Raw genomic sequence first — 15,322 nt, 5'->3', positions numbered from 1 at the left:
AGAGATTTTTGGCTTTTGATTGGGGGTGGGGAAAGTGTCTGTATGTGTATGCACGTATATAAGTATATGTTCTGGTTTGGTTTTAGGCAAGTAGTTTACATAAAAAAATAATTCATGGGGGGAGGATATATTGCTAAAATTATTTCAGAAAAAGTGATATTTCTATGCCATTCTACTAGTAGGCTTTTGCTTATGAAGCCATTGCTTTCAACTTCTATAAAAATATTCTAAGGTTCATTTTATGAAGAAGTATCTCATTCTCACTAATATTTTGTGAAAAGGATTTTTCTGTTTATTTAAATGAAGAATGCTGCATAACGCGCTCCAGTGAGTAATCTAAGTACAGTGATGCATTTTAGTTTGCTGAATATCTTGTTGCAAACCAAATTTTAGTGATAACACGCATGCCTGTATTACTTGCTTCAGTTTAAAAATGTAGGTTTATTTACAGTACAGAAAATACTTTGCTTCTTGTGTAACGTACCAGCATGACCTGAAAAGATTTGCTTCCAGTAACAAAAAGATAGAAATCTATTAGATGGGGAAACACACTGATGAAGAAGACATGAACATATAAAAGAATTAAAGGATGTCAATGAGGTGGTAAATTGCTGTCTTCAAGTTTCCCTAATGTTTCCTGTGATAACAACAATAATAATAATCAGGAATAACAGAAACCTTAAAAATAATTTAAGTCCAGTTTTAAATCTGAAATTGGCTTTTAAATATCTATTTTTAATTTCAAATATTTTTTGTTTTTGAGCAGAAAACTTTACTGATAACAAGCATCATGAAGACCCTGTTTCGTGTCACTAACAAAATTTAACACTATGAAGTGATTTAGGATATTAGGATGCTAGGAAATGCTCTAACATAAAATTTCTGTTCAAGATATTCAGAAATTTTAAAATTAATTTTTTATTAAACAGAAATTTTGGTGAATTTTACTGTCTTTATTCCTGCAGATAAATTGTATTTATGTGGGCTTGATTCTGCAAATATTCTTCTAAGTTTAATACATGTGAGAGACCAGAATAAAAATAAAACAGGACTGCTCACATAAGAAAAATTCTATATTGCCAGTCTTAAAAATCATGTGCCAGATTGTGGGAACAACAAAAAAGAGCATGAAGATGTCTAAATTTAAAATTAATTTAGCATTCTTCTCGTTTACTTTCTAGTTATTAAACTACAAGGTCCAGTTGCTGTCAGTCTTTCCCTGCAACTGTCAGATACAGAAACTGGAATTAATTAAAAGAGCCCCCAAAACCCACAATATACGCTCAATATTCAAAGACGTGCAGGAGCTGCTAATAATTTAGTGTTGAGGGAGGTGGATAACCTCAAGATTGCTCAAGTTACTCTTTGCAATATCAATTGCCATTCACGGGTGCTCAGGAAGGTCCTCTTGCGTGGCAAGACTGACGACTGCCTGTTTCTCTGGGAGACAGGTGAAGAGGAAACAGTTCGTTTTAAACAGCAAGTTACAAAAGCAAAAGTCAATGATGAAAGTGTAAAGAAAAGGAAGTACTTCTTAGAAAAAAAACAGACAAGCCACTAGGCAGCATTCAGTTCCATGCCATTTTGGGTTTTTTTATGCATTAGAGCAGTTAGTTAGTTAGTTGTCCTAGCAAGCGGTGCATCATTTGGTACGCAGAGAATTCGAAGATGCAAAGATCATTGAGGAAAGGGGACAAAAACCACACCACACAGACTTATCAACACATTGTATGTAGCTTTGCTTTTTTTTTTTCCCCCTCCTTTTTAAACAGTGTTTAAGAAAAATATGCTGTGTTACATAACAAACTAAAATACTCTCTCAACCTCTTCAGAGTTTAGGTTTTGTTTTCACTTCTTTTGGTTCCACGTAGGTTTTATTTGTTCTTGTTCTACTTTATAAAACCTTTTCTCAACATTAATGGCTTCAGCAAGAAGAAATAAGGGAGAATTATGAGCACAAAAGGGAGCTGACAGTTGTGTATGTATGTTGTCACCTTCTCTTTTGCCACTCATAGGTGGGTAACGGTACAGAAGAAATAGGGCATAATGTTTTATAGAATACAGTCAGACAGGAATTCCAGCTGGCATTCACTAAAGCAAAAGGGAACACTTTCCTCATGTAAAATCATTTTTTAAATCCCAACCGTACATAGCTATGGAATAATGGGGTCACTTATTTTCCACTTGTTCAGTAAAATACTGCAGCAATCATCTAATGATTTTACAAGACAGATGGTTTAAAGCATTGATTTGCTGCAAATTGCTCAATCCATAACTAATGAGCAGGTCTACAGGTTTTCAGTAAATCAATCCATTAGAATTTACAGTTTGCATAAGAACATATTACTCAATCTGTGGACACAGAACAATTTTTTTTTTTTTTGGTAACCTTCAGCAGCCCCTTATTGCTGTTTTTTTAAACTCTCTTAAGTTTCTGTGGATGGACTGGATAAAATCCCTGTATTCGAGGGCTCTGACAGCATGCCTGAAAAATACACTGTCCACTTCTACACAGGCACACATGCATCCCATGTCAAGTCCTAGATTCCCTCGTAGAAGACAGTTAACATCCAAGAAGGCATGACGAGACAACAAATGGAATTCAGTCTCTGTCACCTGTAGCACTAAAACTCTGCCCCAATTTGAAGGTGGATTATATTCTTTACACCTGCAAGAGTGTGATGTCAAATGGCAACTGTTATTTGGACCCACACAATTCTTCATAACAAGCTGAAATCTCTCCTGTATGAAAAAAGAATAGCAAAGGCAAAAACCTCTATGGATTGGGTGACAGGACTTTTGTCACATATCTGCAGTATAGAAACAGGAACTTGAGAACTATGCTTGCTAACAGATCAAGTTCTAGATTACTTTATTACTGGTGATGCCTGTATGTTTGTACCATGTTTTCTCCAGGCTTTGTAAGAAAAGGGTCAGTTCTATCATTATCAATTACTACAACAAGATCATTTTAGGCAAAACAGTTACAAGCAAGCAGAAGATCAAATCCTGTCAATGAATTCATAGACGACTCTGAAAAAACATTGTATTGGTTGTTACAAAAGAGCAATGTGGCTGGAGGGCTGTTAGTATGGGAGAGTTGAATCATCCCACTCCAACTGCTCTTGCCTGGTGCCATTCTGTTTGTCTCCCTTTTGGACAATCACTTCCTCTTCCTCCTCCTCCTCACTTTCATCTGATTCAGCACTGGTTGTGTCTTCCTCTTCATCTTCTATGTCGTCTTCCTCACTCTCCTCTTCTTTCTGGTGAGGCTTTTCATATTTCTACAGTACAATTAAAGAAATGGAGACAGTAGAAGAAAAGTGCCTTCTTGCTAGCCAGTGGCTGTGAGAATGTGAGCATTTATTCCACTTTTGGAAATGCTAACATGCTGGGAAAATCTGCTTTCAGTCATTATGAGACTATTATACAATTTGGTAGCAAATATTCAAAAAATACTGTAACAAGAACAGAATGTCAATAAGCAATATCTTTGTTAGTCAAGCTGCCAAAATGTAACACTCCAATGTCAGTTTCTTTAAACTGCTGATCATTTCCCCTCCTTTTAGTGTATTAGTGCTTACATTAAACAGTTAAAAACAAAGTAACTATATCATCTTGGGTACCTAGGGTGAAAATATGAGTGGAGAGGAAGTAGTGTTGTACCCAAGAATTCTTCACCATTCTATTTAGTAATTATATATCATGCTAAATATTAAGTGCTCAATTATATATTATCATGGTATGCAGAGCTGAAAACTGAGATGGGGTCCTGAGTCTACATGCATACAACTGTTCTGCCAGGCCTAAACAAGTGTACTCTGGAAGAGGCTTAAAATTCACTGCTGAGTAAGCTACCAGCCCAGACAGTAACTCCTGGTAGTATCATGGTATAACACTATGCCTCAGTTATTGTACCTCCATAGGGTTGACGGTAATAGTCAGAGCAGAATCATCCCAATCCATTTCATTTTCTTTACTTCCTTCGTTGTCTGTAGAGCTGTGCTGATGAGCTGTCCAAATTCGATAGACCCCCAAGGTTATGATGAAAATGAGTATGCTCACACAGATTATGATAATGATAGTAGCCACACTTGGAACAACTGGAACAAAACATGGAAAAGGGAATGGGCTTATATTTGTGGAAAAAATTACCTACAAAACACTAAATACATTGTCTGTTTTTTTCCCCTCAGCACCTCTTCCTTTGCATTGAGAATCAACACAGTCACCTGCCATGTGCCTGGGATTACAGAAACTGTTGACAAGTGCCCACCTACTAAGGCAGAGCATACATGAATGGTGTTTACAGATATCTTATAATGAGTATTATAAACCATAACTAAAAAAAAAGTGATTATGCCTAGCACTTGTTCTTTAAGGCACTTTATTACAGAAGACAAGTAGTCAATCAGTACAGAATCAATTAGTTTCAGAACCAGTGTTTTTGCAATATGGTTCAGTTATGTTACCTGCATGTTGTCCCCTTCTGATTACAGCTGAGGCATTAACCTCACTTGTGAGAAAAAGTATATCTTAAAGCTTTTATTTTCAAAGGCTTCAAACACTTGCACTGTGGATTTAAATCTCAATCTCCAAGAAATAAAATAACATATTGCCACTCAATTTGCCTGTGTTACAACCTTCCTGGGAGACTCTTGAGAATTCAAGACATTTTTTCTCACTGTTCTGTTGCACTCTGAAAAGTCTCTGTCTCCACCTAGTCACAGGAAGAAATCTCCCTGAATTATTCTTATATTATCAGCTCCATAATTAGATTAGTGGAGAAGTGCTGCCACTTTCTATGTACCTTTGCTATACAGGTACTGCAGTTCCAGGAGCTATAGTAGTTCTGTACCCCATTTTATTGCGTTGCCCTACCTGTAAGAATGGAACTGTGAAATCAGAAAAATATTAAAGAAGAAAGAACTAGTTTGCAATAGTTCATTTTGTAAAAATTCAGTTTCATTTTAGTTAAATGTCTGTACAAGTGTACAGAAAAATACAGTAACTTTCTAAGCATAACTGTATATAAGTGCTTATAACTACCTACAGTTTACATTAGCTTTACTTTTTACTTATGTATTATTCAGCTAAAAGGATTTCAGAATCCAGCATTTAAACAGATATCTTTGCCCTGGGTTTAACTAACTTCATTGAAAAGGCTTCAGATTTGGCTATATATTTTTAACTCATATCGTCTAAAATTTAAATTCTGTATTTAATATATACTAATGTGCCCTGCACATGGCTAGGTGGACCTATCTTCTCTCCAGAGAGCTTCAAACTGAGGCCTGTACAGCAGCTCACACAAGCACTGCAGCAATTATATATTTAAAAAATAATACAAACTTCTCTTCTTTTTGCTTAGAAAGGGGTGGGCAGAAAATAATATGCCATAAAAATACAGATGTACAAAGACAATATGAGCATAAATATTATCCTTCATACTAGTCAATACTAGAAACTAGACATTTTCTTAACAATGTGGTTCAGAGTACATAACCTTTAATGAAGACTTTAAAAAAGGATATCAGTTTTTAATTACAAAGTACCTCCTTGGAAAGAAAGAAGAGAATTCAGTGTTATCTTTTTTAATACCTGTGCAATGATCTCTGTGAGGTTTCACAAGCAACTATGGACTTCAGGGCTTTATTTGTTGACCAGGCTGAATCACAAGGGAAATACTGACATACCGGAATCATTGTGAGGAGTCTCTGTAAAGTCATCACATACCTGAGTTGTGAACAGTACTTGTGCTTCCCTCAGGGTGGTGGACAGATTGGAGAAATTGTGTTTGTGCTATCATATGATTTACATGGTCCATGAAGTTGGAGTTGGAGCTGTGTAGAACATTAACCTGGCACAAGAGAAAAATAAGAGATCAGATATTAAAAAGTGCTCTATATTCCAAGCCTGCTGGCTCCATACATTACATTGAACTGTGAAGTCCATCAGCAGATAGGAACATTATTACACAGATCTTAAAGGCCAAATTCACTTTTTTTATGCCAGTGAAAAAATACACAGGTTAATATTTTTCTCATTTCTAGCATTAAAAATGCATTTTAACTTTTCTAGCTGTAGACTATGAAGTGGCATAGAAAAGGATTTTTTTTTTATTTACCTGTCTGGATAAGTAGTGACTTTTTTTTCTTCATGCTAATTAGCTTTTAGATGTTCCCTGAAAGTTAGTGGGAGATTTGTCACTCCGAACACTGAGAATGTATCAAACTCATTGCGTTTAAAACCAAAACAGTAAGAGAGAATTAAAAGAGGTTTCAGTTTTTCCTGTGTCCCTACTTTCAGTGTGACTTTCTTTGAAGATACCATATTAGTTCTCTGTCCTACTAACAGTTATAAGCAAAAACCCTGAAGTCATTGTCAGGGTTCCAGAATGCTAAAGTGAAAAGAATTTTCAATACAATGTAAACATGTAAAAGCTTTCAGAACCAATTATTAAGGTTTGAGCCAATTGCTAAGAAGGTCCTGCCCTTTCCTGTAGCTACTTGGTACCTGGGTTCTAGGCTGGATAAGCTGGTTCTTCAGACTAGGTCCACGATTCCTGCTGAGGTAATTCTCAGTCCCTGAGCCACTGTGCTGCACTAGACTTAGTACCAGCACACATAAGCTCAAGAGAGCTATCTAAATATTCCTGTGGTAACTGACCATGTCTGGGTAGTGGATCCAAGAGAATACGACAGATGAAGTCCATCCTGCACATTCGTTACCCGTATACTGACTTTCCTCCTCAAAGAAATCTGAAATCATGTAAATTACCAGGAATTATCTCCATCTGATGAAGAACAAATTATAAAACTTATTGTAAGGGGGTAGTGCTTGGAAAAACTGAAAAGGTGAATGCTGCAGGAGAGAAAAGTATGTCAGGTTAAGTAAAAGAATAACTAGTCTAAGGAAAATAATGAGGCTGTAATGATTTACTTTCGAGCAGGTGCATAAATCTTCAAAAAGACCTGTAGGAGATTTTACATTATGGAAAAACAATGGTGATGACCTTAGCCTCCATTCTGTTTGAACAGGAGTAATTGCCTGTGTTAGTGGAGTTCAGTAGAAGGGTCATCTCCTTACATATGCAGCAGAATAGAGAGACCCACATTGAGGAATGCCCACAGAAGTCAATTTCCTATTTGAATGGAACTTAGAATTTTTACTCTAATAGTTACCAGAATGTGTCAATCATTTTACATATTTTAAAGAAAACTCGATGTCACTGAAGATAAGGCTAGTGCTCAGCCTCAATGCTGGAAAAGAAAACTTGACTAAATGATTGCTTACCTCCAAGTTAAATTCATTGCTAATGTAACGTCCATTTAGCTCTGAGCACTTGACTCTGAACTTTCTGTCAAAGGTGGCTGAAGTGTACCAGTTGCGATATCGAATCTGCCGAAGAACCTGTTCATAGTTGTGCATGCTGTCCACACCTGGAATGGTGGTAGAGCAGTAATAACCTCAAGGACATGCTATGTAACAAATGCTCTATACAGTACAGAAGAAATCAAATGTTCACAGAAAATACAAAATTTGGCAGAATGATCTGAAAATGGAAGTGCATCAAATATTCCCTGATAGAGCCTCTGGCTGATACTACGTGAGAATAGTTTTTGGAAATGAATGTAGGTCCATAATGGAGAAGAACAAATACAACAGCAAAGATTTAGAATAAATTATTTAGTAATTGAAAAAAATGGCCAATGAGTTACCAGCACTGTGCAGGAGCACTGAGGAATCCCCTCATTCCCATGTTCCACTGTGCTTGACCACAAGAACCCCCACATTTAAAGAAAGCAGTGTTGCTGTTTTCCTTATTTGGGGAGTAGCAGGAGGGATGCTGAGATCAGGACAAAGCTGTGCTGTATTCCAAAGGATAAACAGAGCACACCCAGACATCAAGAAGTGACTACGCTTTTTGAGACACAGTCTCTCCTGGAATATTTTCTGGCTAGTACATCACAGATTTCTGTCTAATTTCTTTCACATTAGTCCTTTCATTCCAGTAATGTAATAGTTGGTGGGAAGAAATAAGGGAAAGCAAAGTCCATGAACATACCATAGATTGAATATCCTGCTGTGGAATTTGTGGCATCTAGATGTTTTCCTTGAAGCTCCACATGATCTAGTTCTAAACACTCTTGATCAGGGTCTAGATCTGCGCCAATCACCAAAATATCACAGAAATCTAAGTTGTGGAGCATTTCCTCTAATATCACTGGCTTATTGGCTGCGAACACATAGCATATACCATGAAAAAAAGAAGAAAGAAACTAAGATAAATGAGCACAGAACAGCTCATTCATTTTATGTGCTTTCAGTTTTTGCAAAGATGGCTGAATTGTTTTTTGCTAATATTAAATACAGCATACTTGAAGCAAATCAAAAGAGAAGTGTCTTGCCTGTTCAGGTGCTATGATGATGATGGCCTACAAATACCTAGTGACACAGATAGATAGAAAATACATATAAAGGCAATCAAGAACAGTACTGGAAGTAGAAAACTGCAGTTTGATCCTGGAAATAAGTTCATGTAAACAATTCTGTTTTTCAATACTGTATTGATACCAGGTTGGTATCACACATTCATTCTTTGCTCAAGGAAAACCAAACTGGAAAAATACATGTCAAATATCTACACTTGGATGATTCTCTCAGTTAGTTACTCTAGGGTCCATAGAGAATTTGCATTACAAAGAACATGGCCATCTATCAAAGGTATCATAAATGGCAAGATCCTGTGTTGGGTGGCTTGGAGAAATTGAGTTGTAAACTGACTATCCTTCAGTACATACAATTAAAAAAAATAATTCTGTTGCTGGAAAGAGTAGCATATTGATTTAATATTTTAATTCTTTGGCCAGCTTAACACTGAGTGTCTGGCAAGACTGCATAACCAGCTCCCTGAGGGTACCGTAGACACAGAGACTGGAATCTTGGAACTTAGTGCCCATTTTGCAAATTTAATTTTAGGGGGTATATGGGGTAGGAAGGCACAGACAGAAAAGGCTTACACCCTGGATTCCCAACTCCTGGTACAGTGAATTTGGGTATCATCTGAACTCTAGGTACAGCTTTAACTTACTTACTTATCCAAAAATGCAGACGCAACTCAGATTTGCAAGATAGGCAAATCCGAATATTTCTAAGGCTGATTGAGTTGGACTATTTCATGGGAAGCTATGAGAGATAGGCAAGAGCTGGGCTGCAGAGCTAGGGAAAAGCCTGAACTGGTCAGCTTTACTGCTCTGGCTGTCAGTGGGCAAACAGGAAATGTACGGGAAGCAATTTTACCTGTTGGTGGGGTCCCACTGATTTCTCTACTGAAGCAGGACAAGCAGCAACATACTGTCATTCCAGGTGCCCTCTTGCGGGTAAATAAGGCCTCAGAGCCATAGTCATGCTGCTGCCTGTGGCAACTGCCTGATCTGCCTTTGATGAGAGACAGACCTAATTGGTCCTGTGACTGGGAATACACAGTGACTAAATCATCAGCCTTCTCAGCCTTGCCATGTGCATCTCTGCTACAGTCATGATTGATGATCAGGTTATGTGAATTCCCAGTAAGTGGAAAAATAGCTATAGGTAGATATAGGTCAAGATGTATAGCTGTCTTTGCCTTTGTCAGATAATATCTGGGCTGTGAGAAATAATGATTCAAGCTTATAAGGCAGGAATTGAGACTTAGAATTCAACAATCTTTTGCAAAACACAATTATTCCCAAAGCCAATTATTAGCTGTCCTTTTTAACCACTCTTGTTGGAAATAAGCAAGAGATGGCACATTAGGAAGTGCCTGACTTTCAAGGAATTAAACAGTAGTTTAAGAAATGCTGCTATGGTCCTTTTGAAGATGAGACTCAGGCTTTTTAGGTTACAAGGTGCTACAACAGTAATTATGTCAATAATTGTATTGGGAAAAATTGGGGTAGATGAAATTTATGAACTGAACTGGAGGGCAGTAGTTCCTAAATCACTGAACAGTTTTGAAGCTGTCATAACATTTAGGGACATGGACTGTCATACATGTATTTTATCTTAAGTGATGGATAATGAGTGCTCTTTTCTATGCAGGAATTCATTTTTTTACATATATTAATTGTATGCAGTTGATATTATGATATGATACACTTTGCAGCATTCAGAGGACAGATGCAGTTTCAGGCAAGTGATAAGCATCATTATTACAGAGCACGGCTTCAGGGAATCCATGCCTCTGCACTTGTACATCATTAGTGATTTAGCCTTTTCAAGAGATGTACATCTAGTCACTGCTTATTCTAGTCCAACAAATATTGTTTGGAATGATTCCTCAGATTACTAGGTTTTTCATTTACCTTGTACACAAACATCCAAAAGAAAGATTCCTTTATAGACAATTTTAAACCTTATTTATACTTTTGAACATTTACCTAGTGTCAAATAATAACACACACATTGCTCAGCATTAGAATAAACTGTCGTCATTGAAAAAAATCCTTGCAAATTATTATATTTACTTTATATAGGTGGGAAACTGAGGCACAATATTACTCTCTCAAGTGTCACCCACAAGTAGCAGAGCTGGAAACATAACAACAGACTAAAACTCCAGCTATTAGTCAATTACTGCTTTCCACTTTATCAGTACAATTAACAAAATTCTGTTACAAATAGAGACACTCTAATGAAAGTATGTTATTCAATGGAATATATAAAGAAGAGAGGAAAGGAATTATTCTGAATTAGGCAAGACACTAAAATGCAATGGCTGCTTTTTTTGAAGCACATACTGATCTATCACTATTTAACACATATGTCAATGTGTTTAATTGCATGTTTTCAGTACAGCATTATTGCTGCTTAATGTTGCCTAAATTAAGTGAAGTGACTTCCTTTGTGTTACCTGTTTGTACTATCCTTTAAAAAAACGTGAGGGGTCACGTTACAGAGTAAGTGATAATATTTAAAAGAAGTCCACAAACCTCTATCATGTTCTTTTAAGTCCACTGGATGCTCCATTTTAGTGACCGTGCTGACAATTCTGATGTCAGGTAACAAAATAACACCTCTTTCACTTTCAAATTGCGCAGCTGGTCTAGCAAAGTGGTCCATCCCACTTATTGTAATCTTGGGCTCATTGGCCTGAAATACCATTACATACGCATCTATATCTGGGATACTAATGCAGACATCTTCACCAAAACATCTGAAAAATATATTATTCATTAACTGCATGTAACACATTGCACATCAGAGGTGTGTGGCACTTGCACTGCCCAAAACCCACCTGATGGCTCTCATCCTTTTGTATTGTCTCAGATCAGTCTATTTCATACTTTGACACTGCCACATGTAAGGACAGGCATCTGTACCACCATGGACATAGGCCAGCAGTGACAGTAACAGCTCGGTTCCTCTCATCCCCTCCCACATTTACAACACTGAAATTATGTAGGGACAGCTTAGCAAACAGATTCATGACAAGCTCAGTCTTTAGTAAGGTCACTACGAGAATAATATTTTGATGTTTAACTGACATTTAACAAAGTACTGAATGGTTAAAAAAATTAAAGTTAATTAGATGATAACAACTAACTTTAGTAAACTTAGCATTAAATTCTCAAAGCGATATCTAACGCATATAATATGGCTATCTTGTCATGTTTGAAAAAAAGGGCCTAATTATCCATTTAAATTGGACCCATTATGAACTCATCCTGGCACCCCCCCAGTATTTACTGGGGACAAAAGGGGCCTATATTAGCATTTTCATCTGAATCAGCACTGTGCTTTGGAAGTGAATCTCCTGACAAACTCTACCTCACTTCATCTTGGCACAAGGCTTGGGCCAGCCTTGGAGTGTGCAAACTGGACTGCTTCCAGTGAAACTACATCAGAAGATGCTCTCCAAACACTTAGTGTGGTCAGCCCACAGCACTAGACTAAATCTAGTACTTAGTAAGAACTGTACGTGCAGTAGATGGGAGTTCATAGAAATGATGGTTATTTTTACTCTGAAGATTTGCTTTCACTGCACTGTACAACTTGTTGTAACAGAGATGTACCCCAGGGGAGCTCAGGAGTGGCAGATGGCTCTTTGGTTATGTAGAACTGTAAATATTATTGTGCAGGTTCTGTCACTACTGTTGCATGCAAATGAAAGGACACAGATTTCTGTTTAACACCCAACACCAGTACTTCAGTGTTGACAGCCATATAAGGATACGGACAGACAAAGACTATTTCAAGCATAGCTACAAAAACTGTTTTTGCAGCTATGTCGTCTGTTAGATGTAATAGGCCTGCTTTAAAAAGTCATGGCTCTAGATATCTCAGAAGAAACTATAACTTTTTAAAATGAACACTAAAATAAGAATGCAATAAATGCAAGTACTGTTCAGTCCAAACTGTATGCTCCAAACTATAAACAGAATGCAAGTAAATTACATTAACAAGAAAAGTTTCTTAAAAGGACAATATCAAAAGAAAACCACAACATAAATCAGCATAAAAGTAAATGAAATTCATCCTTTATGCTCAATAATGTAAAAGTACAATATAGCAATGTAATTTAGCCAAAATTCCTCTTTTTACATGTCCAAAGAAAAAAGTAAATAATTAAAAATATTCGTAATCTAATCAGTTCAGCTGAAGTATAACTTACTGGACTTTAGATGAGACTTTGAGACGTCTTACGCCTGCAGTAGGAAACTGTCTAGAGTTGATGTATGAGACCTTTCGGAGAGCTTGGTTTATATTCTCAATGTCATCTCCTTCCATGACAAGGACTGACTGGGAAGGGTTGAAGTGATACTAAGGTAAAGGCATATAATTAGTATTTAAGGTACCAGGTTCAGAGTACAAAATAAGATATTTTTAAGGAATGCCGCACAGATGTAAGTTTAAAATGTAATGATTTAAGAAAAAAAAAATCTTAGTAGCTATTGTTGGCTGAATCCACATGTTGTTCCCCAAAACATGTACTCGTATCAGTCATCTAGTTTGTATCTGAATAACTACTATTATAATTAATTAATTAATTAATTTTATAGTAAACTAATCCCAATTTGCTCTACTTTACCCAGCTTTATCAACTTTGCTGATACTATTTCTGCAGCTGTAAATTTCAAAAACTTAACTTACTGTCATCATTATTATTACAATGTAATTTCTTTAGATTAAACACATCCCGCATATAAAAATATTGGCTTAAACCAGAGTAGCATGCAGAAGCATATTTTTCCTGTTTTCTGTTCAGTTTTACCCTGGCCTATCTTTCTGAGATATATTTCAACATGAATGAACAAAACAATTATAACATTTGCCTCCTACATCTTCATTAATGTCAGGGAATTCTCCTTTCTCTGTCTCATGATCAATAAGGGTGTCATGATTTAAGATGGAGCTGCTACTTGCACAAAGCCAGCTGCTCATTTGAGCCAACAAACCTTGCAAAGGCAATGGCTATTCTTGTAGCCCTGATCCTTCTCTAGTCCACTACATTGAACACAATACAGTCTTGCTGACCAAGGAACATCATTGCTACTGTATTCACATAGCAAATGATTGATTTTATCTTCATCATAATTCATGCCGATTCCATTTTTTTTGTCTGTTAATTGGTTCAGCAAACCATCGGCATTGCAGAGAAAACCAGATTAACCCCCTTGATTTTGTACCCTACTGTTGTCAGCACAAAACACAAAGAAATGCACCCTTCTCTCACATGCAGTCCTTTCCCAAAGCTAGATATTGATTATATGAACATGTTCTATTATATACAGACAATGGTGGTCAACACTTCCTTACAATGAGAAGGGTTAAAAAGCAAAAGAGCAAATAGACTGTGAAGAACAGAATGAAGCACAGGGTTCTCTGTTGAACAGAACACTGAGGACTGGATTTAAAGCTTGTGCAGGAAGATCATAACACACTGAAGAGTATTTTTTTAACAAAGAGGAGGACTAACATGAGTCACAGCTTGCATACACTTCTTTTTCCTTTCTGTAAGCTAGCAGTAGTAGAGAATAAAATTAGCAAAAGGAGACTCTAGCTAGCTAGTTAACTTAATAGCTCAGCTGCCAGAACAGCTGGAATACTGCCAAAGGGACTGGAGAAAGCCCTCGTCTGAGCCATTTTTGTCTTTCTCATTAAAAAAGGCTAAAAATAGCAACAGTTTAGATAGTGTTTCTGAGAGGTGTTACAGATATCTGAAAATTAGGCTGCAGACAAAAAAAGTCCAACACTACTGTGTCAGAAACTGTATTTCAGCTGCATTGCTCTTTCTTAGGCGGCTAAAGAGTGAAGTTTCATGAATCCAAACTGCCCAGCAGAATCACCTTCCAACACCAGTTTGCCAACATTGAATCTGCTAAGCGCCAGGTAAATAGCCACACAGAACCTATCATCTGTGCAACTGTCATGCACACTTGTCTGAGCTCAGGTATGTTTATTTTTGACACCAGAAACCCTTTCTCTTTATTAATTATCTGTTCAAGGTCAGGTGCCAACTGTTCTGCTTTCATCTGAGCCTCTTCCTGTCAGCCCCAATAAGAAACCCTACCACAATCTGTCTCTGACTGCTTCTTTCATTTTTGTCTTCTGCTGTTTTACTGACTGTTGAACTTGCTGAGGAAGTAAAAATGAAAACAGTAACTTTAAAAGAACACTATACCTCATCTGTATTTAGGAAAATGAAAATGTTTTGAAGTTTGGTGAAAGAAAGAAAAGGCAGAAAATGATCCCTCACCTTCATTTTCCCCACTGCACTGCTAGTACAGTAAGGAAGTCAATCACCCATGCTGGAGTAGCAGTGGGTGGCATAACAGTGATTTTTCCAAGCCCATGAAACAAGGCTACTCAAATATTGTCAAGCTTCAGAGTGTGACAATAGGGGAGGAATCACTATGCTTATAAGCACCATGGACCAAATGTACACTGCTTTAAATCATGTAAAATCCCAGCAAAGAACCTACTGGTAGGCATATACACTTTTGTTCCAGAAAACTCTACCTGTTTGTATGCATTGTCTTTTAAAAATAGTTTTTACTCATAAGTGTGTCATTTTGCTGGGAGAAGCAACCATATGAAATTCTTAATGATGTCCTTGGTAGGATGAAGAAAACAAAATTCTTTGGGGTGTTTTGCTCACATGTAAAAGCTAGAGCTAGCAAAATTCCTCCTTACATTTGCACTTCCAATTTTCATTTTTACCCTTGTTTTCAGAAAACGTATCAGTTATACTACACCACTGCAACTTATTACCTAGACAGACATTTGAGTGTACTTCAGGTCAGTCTCCTATCTTGTACAATGAAAAAGTTTAGCTAAT

At 36.9% G+C, this 15,322-nt stretch overlaps 1 protein-coding gene across 2 annotated transcripts in view; it reads right to left on the bottom strand.

The window, feature by feature from the left end:
• Positions 1-1,715: 1,715 nt before the first annotated feature.
• The window catches only part of CLSTN2 (calsyntenin 2), a 416,894-nt gene continuing 403,287 nt past the window's right edge, over positions 1,716-15,322 (bottom strand). For both annotated transcript variants that reach the window (XM_069792059.1, XM_069792060.1), the window contains exons 11-17: positions 12,656-12,804; positions 10,974-11,197; positions 8,069-8,239; positions 7,297-7,442; positions 5,737-5,860; positions 3,919-4,103; positions 1,716-3,284 (exon numbers count right to left, since the gene is read on the bottom strand). In XM_069792059.1, the coding sequence (XP_069648160.1) occupies positions 3,087-3,284; positions 3,919-4,103; positions 5,737-5,860; positions 7,297-7,442; positions 8,069-8,239; positions 10,974-11,197; positions 12,656-12,804 (1,197 nt within the window). In that variant the 3' untranslated portion in view covers positions 1,716-3,086. The remainder of the gene's footprint in view (positions 3,285-3,918; positions 4,104-5,736; positions 5,861-7,296; positions 7,443-8,068; positions 8,240-10,973; positions 11,198-12,655; positions 12,805-15,322) is intronic.

The sequence above is a fragment of the Haliaeetus albicilla genome, chromosome 9 (assembly GCF_947461875.1).
Source record: "Haliaeetus albicilla chromosome 9, bHalAlb1.1, whole genome shotgun sequence".
NCBI classification, from domain to species: Eukaryota; Metazoa; Chordata; class Aves; order Accipitriformes; family Accipitridae; genus Haliaeetus; species Haliaeetus albicilla.
Note: the sequence above shows the minus strand (reverse complement) of the source record. Positions and strands in the feature narration are given on the sequence as shown.